The sequence below is a fragment of the Teleopsis dalmanni genome, chromosome X, assembly GCF_002237135.1.
Source record: "Teleopsis dalmanni isolate 2A chromosome X, ASM223713v2, whole genome shotgun sequence".
NCBI lineage: Eukaryota > Metazoa > Arthropoda > Insecta > Diptera > Diopsidae > Teleopsis > Teleopsis dalmanni.
In genome coordinates, this window is record NC_051848.1 from 7,314,370 (window position 1) to 7,334,965 (window position 20,596).

General features: G+C 30.3%; 2 protein-coding genes across 2 annotated transcripts in view; both read right to left on the reverse strand.

Moving 5' to 3' along the window:
* Positions 1 to 1,398: 1,398 nt before the first annotated feature.
* Positions 1,399 to 2,111, reverse strand: LOC119661978 (gamma-aminobutyric acid receptor-associated protein-like). Its single transcript, XM_038071504.1, has one exon. It carries the CDS (start codon positions 1,929 to 1,931, stop codon positions 1,491 to 1,493), a length of 441 nt encoding a protein of 146 aa, XP_037927432.1. The 5' UTR covers positions 1,932 to 2,111; the 3' UTR covers positions 1,399 to 1,490.
* A 7,154-nt stretch (positions 2,112 to 9,265) lies between these two features.
* LOC119689743 overlaps positions 9,266 to 20,596 on the reverse strand; it is a 49,277-nt gene continuing 37,946 nt past the window's right edge. Inside the window, exon 11 of the mRNA XM_038104640.1 lies at positions 9,266 to 9,372. Within this exon, the coding sequence (XP_037960568.1) occupies positions 9,302 to 9,372 (71 nt within the window). The 3' untranslated portion in view covers positions 9,266 to 9,301. The remainder of the gene's footprint in view (positions 9,373 to 20,596) is intronic.

The window sequence follows — 20,596 nt, forward strand, 5'->3', positions numbered from 1 at the left end:
TTCAAATTATTATGAGAGTGTGATTTCATTCAAAAATGATAAGAAAAGTTAAGTATAAAATCAGTAGTCGTTCTTTGTATTTGTTGTGAATTTTGATATTCGAGGAAGTTAATATGACAGGAATTTGGTGTAAGTAATGGCACATCACTTCACAATCACCACTACTATGCGGAAGGAACTTGGAAAGCAGTGATATTATCAAAGAAAACAAAGCACTGCGATCGAAAAAGATCTATCGTACATAGGCTTGTGTATTTAGGTTTTCTGTAAATCTTAGCAGAGTTTGTGGTTTATTGTTTCATAGCAAACGTTATCAGGAGGCATGTTATCTGAAGGCTCTTCACAGACAAAGGCATTATCTAAACATTTATTACGAATGCACTCAGAAGTTCAGACATCAGTGTCGAATAGGCCTAACTTATTTAAGTGAAATAAGCCCTGAAGTATGCTTAGCAAAAGTAATTAAAACACCACAGTTGGTTACTCTAAGCAGTGAGCACTCCGGATCGTGTCTGGATGTTAGACTAGACTTTCTTGATTTTTTTTAAGCTTTTTTTTGATTTCTATTTGTTTCTTCACTAAACACTAATTTAATTTTATATAACTTCATTCAATATATTATAACTTTTATTATTTTAATTTAAATCAATTTAATTGTTAATGATTTAGAGAATGCTATACTAGTTCCAATATGCTATACTACTTTGCACTCTTCCCAATTTTTCGCGCAAAATCTTAAATACCGCTAATATGAATACGATTTACCAATGACCTTAATATTTACGTTATATTACGATACATGAACAAATACCGACATTACGATCTTTACTTGGAATATTACGTTTTTTATGCCGTAAAATCATAATTATTACACGGTAATATTCCCATCGAAAGTTGCTGAGAGTTGCTTGCCAGCTTTAAATGATATCAGCAGCGTTTGTAGAGTACGCCTAATATGGGTTCTGTTTATTACGGTATTGACAAAAATTTCGGTACGGATGAACTAGCCAGATAAGGTACTTAATGACAATAAAGTATAAACAGAAACGGGGGGGGGTATCGGAATATTTACCGGTGCTATATCGCCTATATTCGTTCTGTTCAAATGAATGCAACTGTCTAACGTTTAGGCTACTGTTGGCAAAACTTAATACCAAAAAAATAAATTTATTCAAAATCAATCAAATAGAGTTTGTGTCTGTTATCGAATGTTATAGGCTTTATAACGGAACACTGACTATTTTGTGGACCTAACTTTTAGACTGAATGTTCCCTTTAATGAATATTGAAGAAATTGTTGATATAATGAACTTCTTATGCAATTAGTTTCACCAATTTTTCCAAATTAATTAGAAAAAATCAAAATAAAATAATGAAGTCTGGTGTGTTATGGATTTGTTGAAACAAAAATAGATTTTATTGTATATTATATTTATTTTCTCTCAAGGATTACCGGACTTTGGTGTGTACTGCATATTTGTGGTATACAATTACTCTGACTTGCTCTTCTGTGTTTCAGCTTCTTCGGTCATTTGGTTGAATGAAGCAGCAGATCCTGTTGCATATTCTTTTCCTTTGGTCTTATTTTTGTTAGAGTATGTCAAGTATAGGAAATAATCGCGCTCGCGATACTCTTGATAAAGCTCCTCCATCGAAACTTCCGGGCTCGGTACAATGTCGTTTACAGTCAAATATAATGCATCGTTGTTTTCCATGTGGAGATGGTGACGTATGACGAATCTCAGTTGTTCAACTGTTAATTTTTTTGGTACAAGATATTTGACCTTTGCTAGATCGCCAGCACTGCACTCAGGCTCCTTCTCCATAATGACCGGAACACGGTTTGGATACTTTTTGCGTATGGTACTAGCCTCACTGCTGCGACAATCGAAGCCATACAACTCCTTGAAATACTGCGACACACCCGACATGTTTATTCAGTTGCACGTGCTGTGATGAACTCAAACGAAAAACAAAACTTCACACGTTCATTCTATGGAAAAGTGAATCCTAAAATGAAACATAGACTCAGACTGGACATGAGGAATTACTTCAGATTGTCATTAGAATGAGAGACGGAGACTTAATTTGGAAGACGGATATAAAATTATACATATGTTATGAAAATAAACGTAAAATAAATTTAAATAAAAACTTTACATATTTTACATTTTACAAAAGCATCGCCTACTAAGTATGTTTCCTAGTCATTATGTATAAGTATAACATACATGGCACGGTTTACGACTTTCTGCAGTACATAATGGTCATAATGATTTCACCCGAACTGTGTCAGAAATTATACTTCTCTGAAATTGATGCTTGAAAGGAATTTGATTTGATGACATTCCGGTCATCATTAACGGTTTTAACGAACATACTAAAGGATGTTTTGATCAGTGAGCTCAGAAAATGTTTTGAAAATGTAGTGAAATATTTCGAACGTTATGTTATCACGAAAGGAAGTTATTTTGATTAAACAATTTTCTAAAATCAAATCAATAATCAATTCCTTGGCGCCCTGATTTAACAACGAATTTTTTTTACCTCTCGTATATATATCTCAAGAAATAGAGGTTCGGAGTTGCATACTTTTTTATTGATTGCAATAACAAAAACCACACATGCTACCAACAATTATAAGTAATATTTACATTAAAGGTTTTATAGCCCACAAATATATATCAAAATCTAAGCTTTATTGATATATAGTCTGGGTAAAAATGTTACTCAAAATATATTTTCGTTTACTAAAACCCGAACCAATTAAGTTTGCTCAAGAAACCACTATCGTTTCACGTTTGGTATTTTTCTTTTTTTTGAAGTCCATCGAATCTCGGACTGACTTTATACGCTTAGTAATCTTGGTATTTACTTTGGTATATAGGCAGGCCCTATTTTTGAGGTTCAATGCTCCAATGGGAGATACAGGATTTGATGATAGGCAGATTTCAGATAAAGTGCTGCCTCCACTATACTTTGGTTTACCATTTAGTATAGTCATGGTCATGTCATTACTAAAGTCTTTCAAAGCTCCCTTGCTCCTCAATTCAGCACCTTTCTTGACTGCCAAAATGAACATAGTTTTCTCTTTCAATGATGCAGAAAGTGTGGAATTAGAAAAGGGACACACTGAGTAATATTTCTTCGTAAGTGAAATTTTCGCTTGGTGGAATTAAATTGTTGTTATTATAAAACATAATACCATTAAAGTTCACAAAATCTTTTAAAAAATAAAAATTTTGTTTTTTTTTGATTACGTTTATTTATATTTTTATTTATTTTAAATATTTTCAAAATTATTTTTCCTTCTTACACTTATATAAACAGTTTATTTTGCTAGTATTTATATTAGTTTTAGTTAGGCTTATTGTTTTAGGACATACACTAACAAAATTATATTTTTATATATATTTATGATAAAACTATAGTAAGAATATAACAAAATATGTTTTTAATTAAGAAAGGAACAACTGTTTTAATTTTTATTATTAATAAAACTTTAGTATAAAATTTTAAAAATCAACAAAAATTTTTACTTATTTTTAGCTTTGATAGTTTCGTTCAGTATTATTAAAATATTCTTTTTATTTATAATTATCGTATTTCCTAAAAAAAAATCTAAAAATTCGAAGCAATATATGAAAGTTGAGCTTTGAACCGGTGAGAGAAGCCTATAACGCACAGGACATTTTAAAACGAATATAGTTTCAGTTTAATTTTGATTTCTATTGATAACCCACTTGATCGAATAAACTCTGATTAAATTTTGAAAAAATATTTAGATCTGTATATGAGTAAATGAAAATGACAAACAGATCGTATCTGTGTAGAAAAATCGACAGGCTCTATCTCAGAAAAAACAACGTTTTATTTATGAAATTATGCTACATAGAACCCTCTAAAGTACAGCTAATAAATATTCTGACTTTGCTTATTTTAGGAAGTCATGAATTATACTCCCAAATATAAGTAACTCAAATATTATAGTTAGATAATTAAAAAAACAGTAAGTAATCATAACAACATTGTCCACAACAACCTACTTTGGGTTCTGTGATGAACCACCTACATATGCATAGCATGACCCTAAGACTCTCCTTATAAATTGTCCCATATACTGTACTAGTTATTTAATTTTGCTATGTCTCTGACAGTCTATATCATACATATATATACTACTAGTTTCACATAGCTACCAACACACATCCCCTGACGTCAGAGCAAACTGATGTCAGAGGACAAGCGGTGGTAGTAAACTTACGATGGAAAGAACTAAGAGACCTATTTGACATGTAGAGAGAAGAATGTGTAAATTATTTTTTAATATTTTTATAATTTACTTATATGACATCAGTTTCTGAACATTAAACACTTTTTCTAAGAATTTTAACCATAAACCGGATTTCTGCAAAATAATTATTTTTCGTCTTCCTGACAATAGATATAAAAATCGTTACTGTCTATTTTATCGCCTCCCTATATAGTTGTTTTCGTCTCATATCGGTCATGCAGTTACAATTGACTGACAAAAAGCAAGAGATTTCATAAAAACGATTTCATTATCTTTTACTGAATCTGTTAATGATTTAAAGTTTCTATTTATATGGATAGAGACGTGAAAAGAAATTAAGGACGTGAAAGGAAATGCATTATAGGCACAATTGAATGACTTGCATAATTTCTAAGAATTAAGATATAAAAAGTAAATGTAAAATTATTTAATCTATATAAATATATAATTTTACTAATGATAATAGTTTGCAGTTTAATAGAAATTTTTTTCTCATAAAAAACATTTTTTGAATGAGGATGCACCACTGATGGTGATTTCTCTATTAATTTTATTAAACTTAATAATTAATTTATAGAAATTTTATTTCTATTACTTTTTTTGTAGTATTATCTGATTTTATAATATTTTCATTTCATGTACAGACTGACCTTTTGGGCAGTTTAATAACACAGGTGTTAATATCGTTAATATTAAAATTGTATTTTATTTTGTTATTTCAACTATTGTTGAATAGTAGCTGACTAGAGTCGCTGACTATAGTAGCTGACTATAGTAGTTCACTACAGTCGCTGACTATAGTAGCTCACTACAGTCGCTGACTATACTAGCTCACTACAGTCGCTGACTATAGTAACTGACTGCAGTCGCTGACTATAGTAACTGACTACAGTCGCTGACTATAGTAACTGACTACAGTCGCTGACTATAGTAGCTTACTACAGTCGCTGACTACAGTCGTTGTCTATAGTAGCTGACTACAGTCGCTGACTATAGTAGCTGACGGCTATATTCCTTACACTTACACTGCAGTGAAACTAGATAGTTTCTGTCTTATTAAACTGTCGAATTAGTCCTCATGCACAACAAAAGTGTTTAATTTTATATTTATATAATTGTTTTTATTTTATTTTCCTTTTATTTTATTTTGATTTAATTTTTATTTCCACTATTATACTATTGTATAATTTTTATTTTGTATTGTTTAGTGCATTTTATTTTATTTTATTTTATTTTATTTTATTTTATTTTATTTTATTTTATTTTATTTTATTTTATTTTGATAATTTTTATTAAACTCATTAAACATTTTTCATAAATATTATTATATTATTATTATTGTTTTTATTTCGCGAATTCGCTTCATTTATTTCTTTTTTTTTGACTTAATTTATATATTATTATTTTTAATTTACTTTCGTTTTATATACATTTGTGATTCATGTTTAATCTACAATAATTTTTTATTGTATTTTATTGTATTTCGTATATTTAATTTAACAGTACTTTTACATTTTATACTGTTAATATTATATTTTTATTTAATTTTTTAGCTTTATTTAATTTTATCTATTAGACGGCTATGGCCGAATTTGAAATGCTTTTATTTTTCTTTTAGAAAAAATTACATATAATTTACATAAAAAATATTTCATAATTCGGTTTATTAGAAAATTTAATTCCATAATAACTATTTACTTTTATATATATATATATATTTATATACATACAACTACAACACTTATATGTAGTAATTAACATTACAATATTTATTGTTTTTTTTTTGTATTATTATTTGATTTGTTTAAAATAATATTGAATAATGAGAGTTATTTGATAAATGTTTGATCTTCTTTTAGTTTGGTTCTTAAAATTATTACATAAATTACATATATGAATGTATGTATATAGCTTATTAATGTTGTCTGAAATACACACATATATTTATATTTTTTTTTAATATATATAATTTATTTACAATATGGTTTACATTTAGTTTATATTCAGCACTGCAATACATTTTTATTAATTTTATTTTTATATTTTACAAAATGACTGTTATTACCTATTACTAACAACAGATTAAATAACATAAACCAGTAACAAACTAACCTCGCCACCCGCATATCTAGTAGAATGGAGACATGTTAATGAACATGGAATGTTAGTGTTAATAACAGAATCCTTTTAGAGTATTTACTAAAAACATAGACTTTCTATGTTTGTGATATTAATGTTATTATGAAGAAGAGTTCACAAGTGGTTAGATTTGCAGTTTTAAATATTTGATTTATTTCATTTTTGTTTAATCCTTCATTGATATGTTAACCCTTTTACTATTATAATAATAGTGGTAACATAGAATTTAAAAACAATTTGACATTGCCATACCTTTGTTTAGGTGGTTGATGATTGGTAAGATTAGCAGATCGCTTCAAACAGTATACATTTTTATTGAATTATGCAATTGTGTCATAGTCTAGTTTTAGTCTAGATGTTTGATGATGGCTTTATTAAAATAAGCTGATAGAGTAATTAAAGTTTCAGAAGCGGTCAGACAACGAGCCGGATCTACTCCTTCATGAGGACCAAGTGCACGTCATTCTTCTGTTGCAGTTTCGCCATTTTTTTGGATAATAAATAAATTGGCTGGTTTAAAACTAATTAATAGCTAACGACTAAAATAAAAACAAAATGGTATGTCACTTGTATATTTACTATGAACAGTAAATGAAAGAATATTAAAACAAAGACTAAAATAAAATTTTAGAAACTATCTATGATAAAAACTATCTATCTATCCAAACAATATGATACAGATAGCCAAGTAATAGCATAACATGATAATGTTAGTTAATTATAGTTAATGGTAATATCAATTCAAACCGTTTGAAAAACACTGAAGTAATCGACATATCAAAGTAAATAAAAAGAACTGTTATATATATAATATATATAGATGTATTTATAAATCATGACAGCTTTAATTAAACAGATATTATTCTTAGTCCAGTTTTATTTTTGCTGTATAGTAAAAAAAAATGATATTAAATGAGTTTCTACAGAAATGACATATATCCCCTATTAACAGTTATGAGGTGCAAATATTGTAGACAGAACTCACCAGTGGAAACCATTAAAAGAAGTAAACAAAAGATTTTTTTGATAAATTGATATGTATGGTTCCCCACGGTCATAAGAATTTTTTAGTTTTGTCTATTAAATTAATTTTGCTCAATTCAAATAAAAAAGATTCATCTAAAGGAACATCAAGAATAGAAAGTCTTCATATTCAATTTGAATTGATCGGTTATTTTTAGCTACAAAGAGCTAAGTAGACTCTAACTCGTGAAGATAGTATGCGATATAGAGAGGAGCCAAGAATATTTCACCCAAACATAAAATCAGAGGTGAATCATTCTACCAAAAAGAAAAATGAAGTAGTATCTTCTTATAAAATTCATCTTGTATTCCCTAAACATACATATACATATGCCCCTTACTCATTGACCCATTTCGATATTCGATCATTTTTTTTTGTTACCACCTAACATTCCCTATTTGTTTGCATATAATACTTTCCGAGTTAAATTTAAACTTTGGAATTAAAACTGTTAATAGAGTTCAACGGAAGTTTTCTCTATCTTAAGTTTATTGTTTGCGTTGAGTTGATATTTATTTGTGTTAAGTACAGCCTCTGTGCTATAGCCATGAGATCTTTCCAAGTTAAATTAAAGTTGTGAAGCTAAGACTGTTAAAATGCAATGGATGTATTTTATTATTAGCCGATTGTGTACGAAGAAATATTATTTATTTGTGTAAAGGATAAGTTTGGTTCAAATAACACTAGTGTTTGTGTGTAACCATTTAATGATAGTATTGTTTACTATGAAAACGGTTTTAACATGTCATATATTTTTCGTCATCGTTCTTAAGAAAATGAATCTAGGGACGATTTGATTTCTGGGGTGCTGCGATCTAATCGTCGCTTTTGTAAAATTTCATTATTCTAACTGTCTCCATTACACTATGTATACCATATGTTGAAATAATGTAGTTCTCAATAGGTCTACATTAAAAACATCAAAAAGGGTAATCGTTCTAGGCGGTGATGAAAACAATTTCAAAGTCAATGAAATTTTAAACTCAAAAATAATGTGCTCTAAATCGAAGCAAAATTAATTAAAAATTATTTTTTATTTATTTATTTGTGAGTCAACTCTAAAATTAATTTTAAAGTTAACAAAAAATAAATAATTGAACTACTAGGTTCTTCACTTTGTAAAATAAAAATTATTTTTGATATTTTCATACAGTTAAACGTTTTCCTTACAGTTTCTATTGCATATTTACAAAATTCTATGACTAGTCCAGGATTAACCTGATCTATATAATATATAAACTTACATTACTATACACTCATATTAATATGTAGCCGTTCGATATACATTTGCATTATGTTTGTCTATAGCTATCTATCAATATAGGCTTAATAACACGAAAATTCGTAATAATTTCATTCAATTTATGTTATTAATTATTATCAGCTCTAAAAATGTCTATATCCCATCTATTTGTTTCGAATTCTTCTCAATTACACTATCTTAAAATGAATCCGATGAAGTTTATTATCGGAATTATAAAACATCAAATAAATGTTAACCATTGAAAGGTGATAAAAAAAATTACATACCATATATGAAGTAATTGTAATTACTTATAAATACACTTAAAGATATATTTATGTATTATATATATGTAATACATATATATTATATATCCATGTTATTTGCTTTACTTAAACACACACATACATTGACATTGAATTAGTTATTAAAATGCTTAATATAATCCTTATTATCGGCAGTACCGATACTTAAAGTAGTTATATTTAATATAGTTTGTTTTTTAATTTACTTTTTACTTATTGATATACTGATTTCTTTGCATTTATTTGGTTCGATTTATTATTTCTCTTCCTCAAAGAGATATTAATATACATTTCATTCAATTCAAATCATACATCAGCTTTTCTGCATTATTTGGTTCTTCACAATCGAATGAGGCCATCATAAGTTCTGGAATAAAATGTGAAGAAGAGAAAAAACTTACTTTATATTTATATTTTTATGTTTTAGTTTAATATTAATTTTAATATTTTTTAAATAATACATAATAATAAATTGTTTCTTAAATTATTTAATTTTATTCAATTTAGTAGAGCTATGCCTTTCCGAAATACCGATATTTAATGTTGATAATTTTTTACATTGATAACAATAACAAAACACTGAACACACCATCTAGCGACAACTACTAAATGCAATTTGATTGTATACATTGAGTACACATACGTCTAGAGACAATGAGTATATAAGCTGGTTGTTGCAGATAACATGAAAGGAATTATTACGAATACATGGGTTAGGACGAGGATAGGTATTGGTTGTGTGGATTATTTGGGAGTCAGAATGAAATTGCGATGATTAGAATTTAAATTAAAGTTAACCAGGATCTAGGTGTAAAGATCTTGGTGGGGTAGGTCCAAAAATTGATTGCGCTCCAGTTATTGTATGCATTGCAACAAGAAAACAGATAGACGACATTATGGTGGATAGAATTGCACTTATGATGCACATTGGTCATTGATTCATGACAAGTAGCAGTTAAACATATGGTTACATCCAGATCTCAATCGAGCAGGGACAGTCATTGCTGCATAGAGAAGTTATCGCTCTTTCTGGGGATGTTAGGTGGGTGTCTATTGAGAACTTTGTTGCTGTGGATACTGTGTCTGTGTGGAGTGCAGTTATTCCAGGTTTATATTGCAACATACTGATATTAGCTCAATTGCTACAGGTATCGATATATCTTTTACATAAGGAAGAGAATCGACAAATGGACCTTGAAGGATGATCTTTACTAACTATTGCTTTCGAGTACGGCATGGTATACATTCCAGATCCTCGTCGAGTATGATGACCAAGTGACCTTCAGTACACCCAAATGAAACTACATACACCATTAGTAGCTTTGACAAAAATCTTCAACTTTTAATTCCAATAATCCGAAAGATAAGCTGTATTGCTATATTATGCGGTTAAAAAGTTGAAATAGATAGATGACTACGTAATCCCAGGAAACCAGAATCGAGTCTGTTTTTTAGTGAAAACTTTTTTAGTCTGCAGTAAGAATATATCTTGGAATCAAAAAGTAAATTAGCAGAAGTGAGTGAGGAAATATAAAAATTCTATTATAAACCCAATGCTAATCGAAGTCCTTGAAAACGTTGTTATGATTATTATTATTCCCTAATCAATTAGGACCTTAAGCTCTCAACAAAAGTATTCCAACAATTTGTATTTCGTGCTATTTGTCTTAATTCGTTTAACGATTTGCTAGATTTATGAAGTAGTGTTTTTGCCCCAGGTCATTTCAGGTTTGCCCCTGTGTCGTATTTCTTGATGTTTCCAGTTTAGTGCAGTGTCTGTAATGTCATCATAGGGTTTGCGTGATGTATGCTCTATTTACCCATATTTTCGCTTATACCATATCATCGTTTATATTTATTTGAGCCTCCATAACCATTTAAAACATTAATTGATTTAAGTCTTCATGTACATACTTTGGATCATAAGTGTTAAAACTTAAACCTGTAGTGTTGAATTTGAACCGTAGACTTGTTAAACCACACCACACTTTATTTAAATTGAAAACTATTCTTACAAAGCAAATGGATGAGAAGGATTGTATATTTTTCGACGCTCCGAGAAGCTAATAGGTTTTTCAAACCAAGGCGCTACTTCAGTACTTTCACTTATTAGTAAATAATGTCGAAAAAAACAATTTGTTTATTGTTTTAGCAATTCACTGAAAGCAGAACGCCCAACAATGGTTACATTTTCATGACGACACATACGCAACTACGCTTAAACGCATAAACGCATAAACGCATAAACGCAGGTCTGTAAATGGCAGTAACGGACAAGTGGAGGCTTTATAGCGTGCGTGCCTATGCATGCCTGAATACGCACACTCGCTTGCATAAATTTTTCCACTGAACGCACTCACTTAATGTACGAGTAAATCCATTAAAAACATGGAAGTTCTCGTTATGCATGCGCTGTACAGTGAAGTCCTGCCACTCTTTTGTGGCCGAATTGCTGCGTCTGAACTGTTTGCCAGTAGTGCATAGGTTAACAATGGAATGCAACTGGTCTGCAACTGGTACCGAAGTAGTTTGCAATTTTTCGGTCTCGTTTCGTTGATTTTAGTGCGAATTGTTTAGGCGTTCGGTTATGTTCAGGTAAGTTTTGACCTGGCCTGCGGTAAGTTGGCTTGGCCGTTAAGCGTACATTAAAAACAATTCTCGTCCTTGTTTATTTGTTTGTTTTTGTTCGTTTATTTGCTTACTGCATTTAGGCAATTCAGTGCACAATAGAAGATAAAAACGCTTCCATGTATCAACACGTGTTTGGCTTGCAAATTTATGTATAACCCCTAGTACACTTACTGGCAAAGCAGCACGTTCAGAAGGAATTTGAAGTATTTTTTGTTACGGTTTGATGAAAAAATGTGATGCCACTTTTTTTCATTTTTGTTTTTTGTTTTGTATATTACGCAAGAGCTTTACAAATTTGGCGGCCTACTAACCGTATCCTTCCTATCTTCATCCTTTTCATTAGTTAATTTTTTTCCTTGAAACTGTTCGTTGCATTTTTGTTTGGTTTGTGGTTGGCAGAATTTATTTTTGGAGCCTGTGAATTAGAGTGTGAAACCATTGCGCAAATTTGGTTAATTTTCATATTTGGCTACTCTGAAGAATTGCAATTATGCCATAAATTAAGTTACTTATCCACATTTGTTTAGCAAGTGAATGTTGTAGATAATTATCTAGTACATATTCACGCAGACATAATAAGATGGAAATATGACTGGATGGCGTAACGCTATACATTATGAAAAGGCATAAAGACTAGCATGGAAACTAAAAACGCTTTTTTATATGATTAATGCGATTTCTAAATTTTTAAAACATTATAATGATTTTGTATAGGCATGTAGCCAGAAAACACTTCAGAGAAAGCTTTTAGACAATTTTAGTCATTTAAAAATCGTATCTATCCTATTTAGTAGTCATAATGTTTCAATATTATTTTACATGTACATGTGTACAAAAATATGATCTTTTAATTAATTTCGGAGGAGGATTTACCCATGTTAGATCTTAGATAGGCCGTGCTCTTTCCCAAGAAATACACTATATTCAAACGTATAGCAATTGGTGCCGGTAGAATTCCTTGAAGTCATAACGGAGGCGTTAATCAGCATAATATACTGCAACACTTTTAAAATCTATGGACTCTATTAATGTTGTCATAAATTTCCTATTTTATATTTTTAAAATCGCGTCCGAGTTAATAAAAGACGTTTGCAAGTTTAAGTGAGTAGGTGAAAAACGATACTTGGTTCATAAGCTCATATTGCAGCTTGACTGCACTTGAAAGTTGACTCCAAATAGTTAGTTCCATTTCGGATTAAAAATCTGTGCCCTAGAATTCATATCATAAAAATCCATATAAAAAAACATTTTCCAAAAAGTTTGGACACTATAGAAACTTTCTTTATGTCAATTTTTTATGCAAAATGGATGTTAGAGTTTGGCTTATATAAAAAAATGCTCCAAAATATTTGGACACTGTAAAAATTTTGTTTTATTTAGAGTTTTATATAAATTTTTCATGCGAAATGAATGTTAATACTTGACTTATATAAAAAAATGTTCCAAAAAATTTGGACATTGTTTAAATTGGTTTTATTTAAAGTCTTATGACAATTTTTCATCCGAAATGAATGTTAGTACTCAGCGTATATAAAAAAAATGTTCCAAAAAATTTGGACATTGTTAAAATTGGTTTCATTTAGAGTTTTATGTCAATTTTTCATGCGAAATGAATGTTATTACCCGACTTTAGAAATAACCTAAATTAGTTTCACATTCTAAATGATGTAGTGCCCATATTAAATACAAAAAAAAAAAAAAATTATTTAGAAAATCTCCACTAGCTCTTGACAAGCTATTAAATCAAGTAAAAAAGAATACTAATTGATATACTTAAATGAATAAGAAGTTGTCACATTGAAAGCAGTAGCGGTAATAATAATAACAATAATAATAGTAATATAGAATTCGTTAGCCAAAGAACAATAGAACAAATCTTCAAGTAAAAGTTTTCATTATCTTGAAAGCAATTAAATTTTTTTCTTTTTTTTTTGTTTGTTTTTGCTTTTTAGAGGTAAGAAATTGAAAAACTTCCGTGAATTTATTTAAAACCAACAAAATATATTCAATATCTGAATGAAAAGTTTACGAATTCTATAGAGACAGCAATAAGAAATAACGAGATGTAAAGTGGTATAGAGGTGCAGTGGGAGGCAACAACAATATGTCAGTTAAATTGCAGCGTCAAACGCCATGCACGGCTACCAATTCAAGTTGTATGCACAGTGCACAGTGCACAGTGCACAGTGCACAGTGCAGCCCTTAACTCAGATACACTCTACTTGACTTCACATTGCTTTGACTTGTATTAATACTGAACAACTAATAACAACAATAACAAACAGCACAAATAGCACAAACAGCATAAACAGTGACAATAACGCAAATATTTACAACAATAGAAATAGAAATAACAGAAACAGCAACAAGAACAAAAACAACAGTGAAAGTAACAGTAAGAAAAACAATAATAGCGACAACGACAACGACAACGACAACGACAACGACAACGACAACAACAAAACGTTCACAGGACAGAAATAAATTGCTGCATAATTAAAACAAAACCATACAACAAAAATAAAATTATGTTTGGAAGCCATAAGCTAAGCTATTTGTCACAACAATTGAAGTAGTTAAGTTTCTTGTTGTTGTTGTAGTTGTTGTTTTTGTTACGCTGCTGTTTATATTTTTATTGCTGTAGTAGCAATATATGCCGCTTAGGGACAACTTAAAATTGCACTTTGAATAAGCATAATTTTTATTTCTCCATTTTTATTATTAATATTTGCGTCCCAATGCAACAAATGCACATAAATAGAGATCTGAGCAGAGTGGAGCTGAAAAGGGTGAAGCAATAGAGCAGCGCCATAGTTCATAAGCATAAAAGCAGCAAAGCAGCAAGGCAGCAAAGTGTAACGAAAGAGGTTTGTGCATACGAACATATTTCTGCACTTATACATTTGCAATGCCAACCAACACACCGCATTTATATCATTGCACAAGCAAGCTGCATACTCATAATGCATATATTTCAGTATATTTTTTTAGTTGTTTTTTGAGATTTTCATTTGCGTTTTTGAATGATTTCTCTTATTCGTGAGTGTGTTTGTGTGTGCGTGTGTGCGGACTTTTACTTTTGCTTTTATTTGACTTTATCTGCTGGTCTCCAATTGGCGCTTTAGTTGCCTTGGAACTTGTTAAACTTTTTACTTAAGTGTCTTTGCGTATATTGCCAAGGCCTTAGACGTCAACTGTGCTTAATTTTCTGTATGGAATAAACGGCATGAATAACACACACACACATATACACATCCAAGCACACATAATGCGAAAAAAATGTTACGGGTAAAAAAAAGTAAATGAAAAAAAAATCATAAAAAAGAAAAGTTATAGGGGACTTTGTTAATAACTTTGGTACTCATGAGGAATTTTCACATTTTACTTCAAAATTTTTTTTCGTTCGTTTGTTCGTTCGTTCGTTTGCTCCTTCGTTCATTCTTGTACTTTTGACAGATTTAAAAAAGTTTATGACACTGAGCTGGACTGGAAAAGTGTAATTGAAATGTGGTTACGGCAACAAAAACAACAATAAATTTTACACTTTCACCAATGTACAGTTAATTATTATCACTTATTTTTGCAGAGTTTGCCAACAAATTTTTAAGCACCAAAAACAAAGGAAAAAACAAAAGAAAAAGGAAATCAAAAAAGTTTCATTCGTTACGGAAAGTACATTAAATTAAAAGGACAAAAATCGTAAAATGATTAATGTTTATATAAAAACGAGATGTAAGATGAATATAAAAAGAACGAAAAGGATTTATTTAGAAGAAAAGAATTGTTAAATAAAATTATGATCTTTAGTCATTGAGGTCAATATAACATACTCTCTGTGTTTATTTAGAGGCTAACATTCACAACATGCATAAATTAGGTTAGGTTAGGTTAGGTTAGGTTAGGTTAGGTTAGGTTAGGTTAGGTTAGGTTAGGTTAGGTTAGGTTAGGTTAGGTTAGGTTAGGTTAGGTTAGGTTAGGTTAGGTTAGGTTAGGTTAGGTTAGGTTAGGTTAGGTTAGGTTAGGTTAGGTTAGGTTAGGTTAGGTTAGGTTAGGTTAGGTTAGGTTAGGTTAGGTTAGGTTAGGTTAGGTTAGGTTAGGTTAGGTTAGGTTAGGTTAGGTTAGGTTAGGTTAGGTTAGGTTAGGTTAGGTTAGGTTAGGTTAGGTTAGGTTAGGTTAGGTTAGGTTAGGTTAGGTTAGGTTAGGTTAGGTTAGGTTAGGTTAGGTTAGGTTAGGTTAGGTTAGGTTAGGTTAGGTTAGGTTAGGTTAGGTTAGGTTAGGTTAGGTTAGGTTAGGTTAGGTTAGGTTAGGTTAGGTTAGGTTAGGTTAGGTTAGGTTAGGTTAGGTTAGGTTAGGTTAGGATAGGTTAGGTTAGGTTAGGTTAGGTTAGGTTAGGTTAGGTTGGGTTAGGTTAGCAGTACCACCATGGACTTGTATACGAATTTCGGAAAAATCTGTAACTCCATTTGATAATATAATAACAAATAAGGTTATCTGCAAATCAGCATCATTTAATAAATATCGTATTTTTCAAAAAGAATCCATGCGACTAAAATTATTATATTAAAAAAATCGACAAGAAATTAGGACTATATGAATATATGTGTTACTATTACCTATGTAATTGCAAGGTGTTTCAAACAGCTTATTCGATCATTACTTTCTCACGCCTTCACCATGCGTTATGCAATCAACTCTGCTCAAATTCGTTGTTTGGGCATAAAGTCCATCGTAACTTCACCCGACTACATAACCACACACACTTCCTCCCCTTTCCCAGTGTTAACCTTTTCTGTCTTCTTGCTACCCAAGCACCTCAGGTCACTCAATAAACCTCAATGAAAAACATTCTAATGCCTCCATTACATGGTGGCATTGTTAACAACTAGCCTACCTGCCGTATTTGCGCAATAGCTCTACCCCTTCCGCTAGCACCTTTTTGTCTATACCATGCCCATAAGTTTTGGCTAAGATAAACTTGAACTTTTACTTACTAATACTCTTGATTAGTAAGTAGTACGATAAACCTGATTGCTCTTTCTTAATAACTAGAATGAAGTTTATTATTTATTCATGCCTCCATTAATTCTTAGATGTAGTTTTAGTAGGTTAAAATTGTGGCTGTTGATGTTTTCTACCTATCGTGAAAAAAACTTGCTGTTAGTATGCGATTGTAGCTTATTCGCTCTGACTCCCAAAAGATCAAGACTTAAAACAAAATACATTAAATAAGAATTAAAAAGTATCCATCAACTGTATGTGAAATATTTTTGGAGAAAATTTACTTTTTGAATACAATTACTAAAGGTTTAAAGAAAAAAATGAGCTGTATTATTCATACAAGATAGTTTCATTTAGGTTTCCTTATACGGTTTTTCATTCTTTTTGGTTAAAAAAAAAACGGTTTTACCTTCTTTGTTTTGAGAATTAAGTCATAAAGTTTTAAAAACTCAACTCAAACATTAACAACTTTCCCTTGCACAAGGATGAAACGCTAAAATGTAAGAATGAGGATTATATATGACAATGCGATATACCCAGTAGATATATTTGGCATATGGGAGAATGGAATGGAGTTTATACTAAAGAACTTTACAAAGTTTCATATGAAGTACACAAAGTGTGCAAAAAGTTAAAAGTGGATTTCATTTTTAATTTGCAACAATAAAAATATAAATTTAAATGCATAGCTGAATACTTTGATAAGAATAAGCGAAATATACTGAACACTGCCAAGAAAATTCAACTATGAAAGGAAAGCCATAATAATGAAATAAAAATATTTGAAATTAAATTTTCCCTCTAAGAGTTTTTCTGCAATCGCGATATTTTAAAAATTCAACTTGCAACTTGCAGTTGTACATGGCGTATGAGTGTTAAAATTAGTTTGAAGCTATTGTCGGTTCTACTTACAACGAACATATAACATGTGTGTATATATGGTTATATATATATGATATTACGTTACTCACCAGTTTTTTAAGGTTTATACTATAGTGTATTGCACCATACATGAATGAAGTTTAAATTAAATAGAAAGTTACAAGTTCAGCTCGAAGTGTTCATGTTTCTAATAAACTGTCATTTTTAACACAAAATGACTTTAAACATATATCTATAATATTTTAAAACGTATATTTGCAGAAAATTATTTCCCCCATCAACAGTAAAAATTTGATATATTTGTAGATTTCCTTTACGATATTACTACTCATATTTTCAGAAAAAAATATTGTAAGCAGAGCCATTTTAAAGGCAGAAAATGTTCTGATGGTCTTTAGATAAGAAGCAGATTTCTACTTATCTACTTATATTTTTTTTTTTATACCATTATTGTAGCGTTCAAAAATATATAAATCCAAATAGTGTTGAATCAAATAACCTTCAGTTCAGAATTATAGCAAAAATATAGATATAGCATTGCAGAAATCCTAACCCGAAATTGAAGCCAAAATAATATTTGATTATGTCATATTTAGTTTAGAGTTTAACCACATGAATTTGAAAACTGATTAGATAGAATTTAGCATAATATTGCATATAATTTTTATATTCCTTAGTATTTAAATAACAAACTAATCCGACATTAATCTATTGCCTGTATTTAAATATTTTTTCGAAAATCCACCACTGCTTTCCCTTTCAACAAATTCCGCAGAATTAAGTTTTCTTCCTAAAAGACAAACAAACACATTTTGCTTTCACGATATCTTTTGATATTTTCGATAAAAATAAATAATCGGAATGTGCTGTGAGAGTATTTGCAAAGCATTTGCACTATGAATATCGATATTTTATATTAGATGTCGAACTTACATTGGCAAAGGACTCAAAAGGCAAAACAAGTGGCAAAGGCAAGTGAAATAGCAAAAATGAAGACATTTCTTAACAGCAATGGAACTGATTTCAGTGGAAGAAAATTTTCTGGGAAAAACATCTTATTACAAATTATTGAAACTCTGAACAAAGATTTAATATGCTAAGAAGTTTAAATTAACTTGAGTCAATAAATTTTAATTCAAAATTGTAAATCAAATTGCTAGAACTTATTCTAAGGAAGTTGTGCCACATTTTTTAATAAAAACTATTACTAATATGAAAGCTATAGCATGTGCTATCAAAATAACGTGGCCTTAATTTAACGGTTCTATAATTTTACAATAACTAAACTATCAAATATTAACAGACGCTTCTTTCTACAGTGAGGGAGTTGGAACTGGTGTATATGCGCACTAGGTAAAAAATACTTGAAAACAATGGGAAGAATGTAAGCATCTTTCAAGCAAAAATATACGCGACAGATAAATGCGACAGTTTCAACCTTGAACGTAACTACCGTAACCGTAGAACTGCAATACTGACTGACAAATACACACTCATATTCTACCAGGTGACATCCAAACTGGTATGGGAGTGCATTACCAAACTGAGCATTCTTGGCTGGAACAATCAGGTGCACGTAATATGGATTTTGGGTTATGCAATGACCGAAGTAATGAAGTGGCAGACAAACTCGCAAGAAGAGAGGTGACTTCAATAATGATACGTACAGAACATTTCTGCGGTCTAGGCAATGAAACTCTATCTATTTTTATGAACGGCGCAGAGGAAAAAGAATGAAAACTCGAGTGGAAAAGGCTACCAAAACTATCACAATCGGAAATACTCTTAGGGACTTAGAACCTAAAATGCCTTGAGGTTTACATAGAACAAACAACTTAAGAATTATTACGAGATTAATAGCCGGTCACCGTATATTGAATATTCACCTAAAAAATTTAGAAATCTAATCCTACTCAGACTGCAGATACTATAGAGAAGAGAGAAAAATTGCATACCATGTGCTGGTGGAGTGTCCGACAATGACATACCAGCGGAAGAAACATCTTGAAGAGTACTTTATGAAACATTTCTAGATTTTTGACTAGAAAAGTTAGTCTCTATACTGTCTTTCATTAAAGAAATCGAACCTAAGAAACACTCAAGTCCGACTAAGAGGGACAATAGATCTTTTAGGTCTCAGTTTACTATCCTTTTTCATAATAATATTAATACTATCAAATAATTATATCAAAGATAGGAAATTTTCTCAAAAACCAAGTTTCGAAAAAGGATTCAAATAATCAAACTTTATATAAATGTTTCTATAGATAGACTGTGAATGTAAACATAATACTTTATTAAAGAGATAGAAGTATTCACAAAATTAATTAGTAATTAATTGAAGAGTCATGCTAAAAGCAAAACGTGTGGTCTTCGGCATATAATATCAAACCATCATTTGTCTCTATTCAAATATTAGAGAAATGATATATTTCGAACTGATATAAAAAATTCACGATTAAAGCTCGGTTGTTCCACGATAATGAAAATTGGAGAAATGACTTAACAAATATAGACGATAATCTTCCTCGTTTCTATTAATACCCGTACCCGTACCAATACAAAATTGAAATGATAAAAAATAATTAAAGAAATAATTTACAGTAGGCGTGGATATATATTTGAATTTACTTGATTTGATATTTCACAAAAAATTATAATATTATAGGATAAGTTTTATTTTCATCTCCCGTAAAATATTTTGTGTTATTTTACATATCTCACAAAATTTTTTGGCATTCATTAACAAAATTTCAAAAGTTAAAGCTCTAATAATGCCGTTTTCAAAATTTTCAGTTTTTCTTTCTGAAAAAGTTTTTAAGAAGCAGCCTGCACCAGAAGTCTTGACAGGTGGTGCATTAAGTAAGCCTCAGCAAAGTAAGAACGTTGAACTCACTCCAGCCATTCCAACTTCTGCTGAAGTTCCAACACAATCAACACAATATGTTTCCATATTCGACAAATGTAGAAATACAATATATTTCGAGTCCGTTCCACGTGGTTTTGGTGGTAGCCCAGAACCAACCATGGGAAATGGTCAAACTGCCTGGACCTTTCGCAATATGCAGTATTACGCAAAA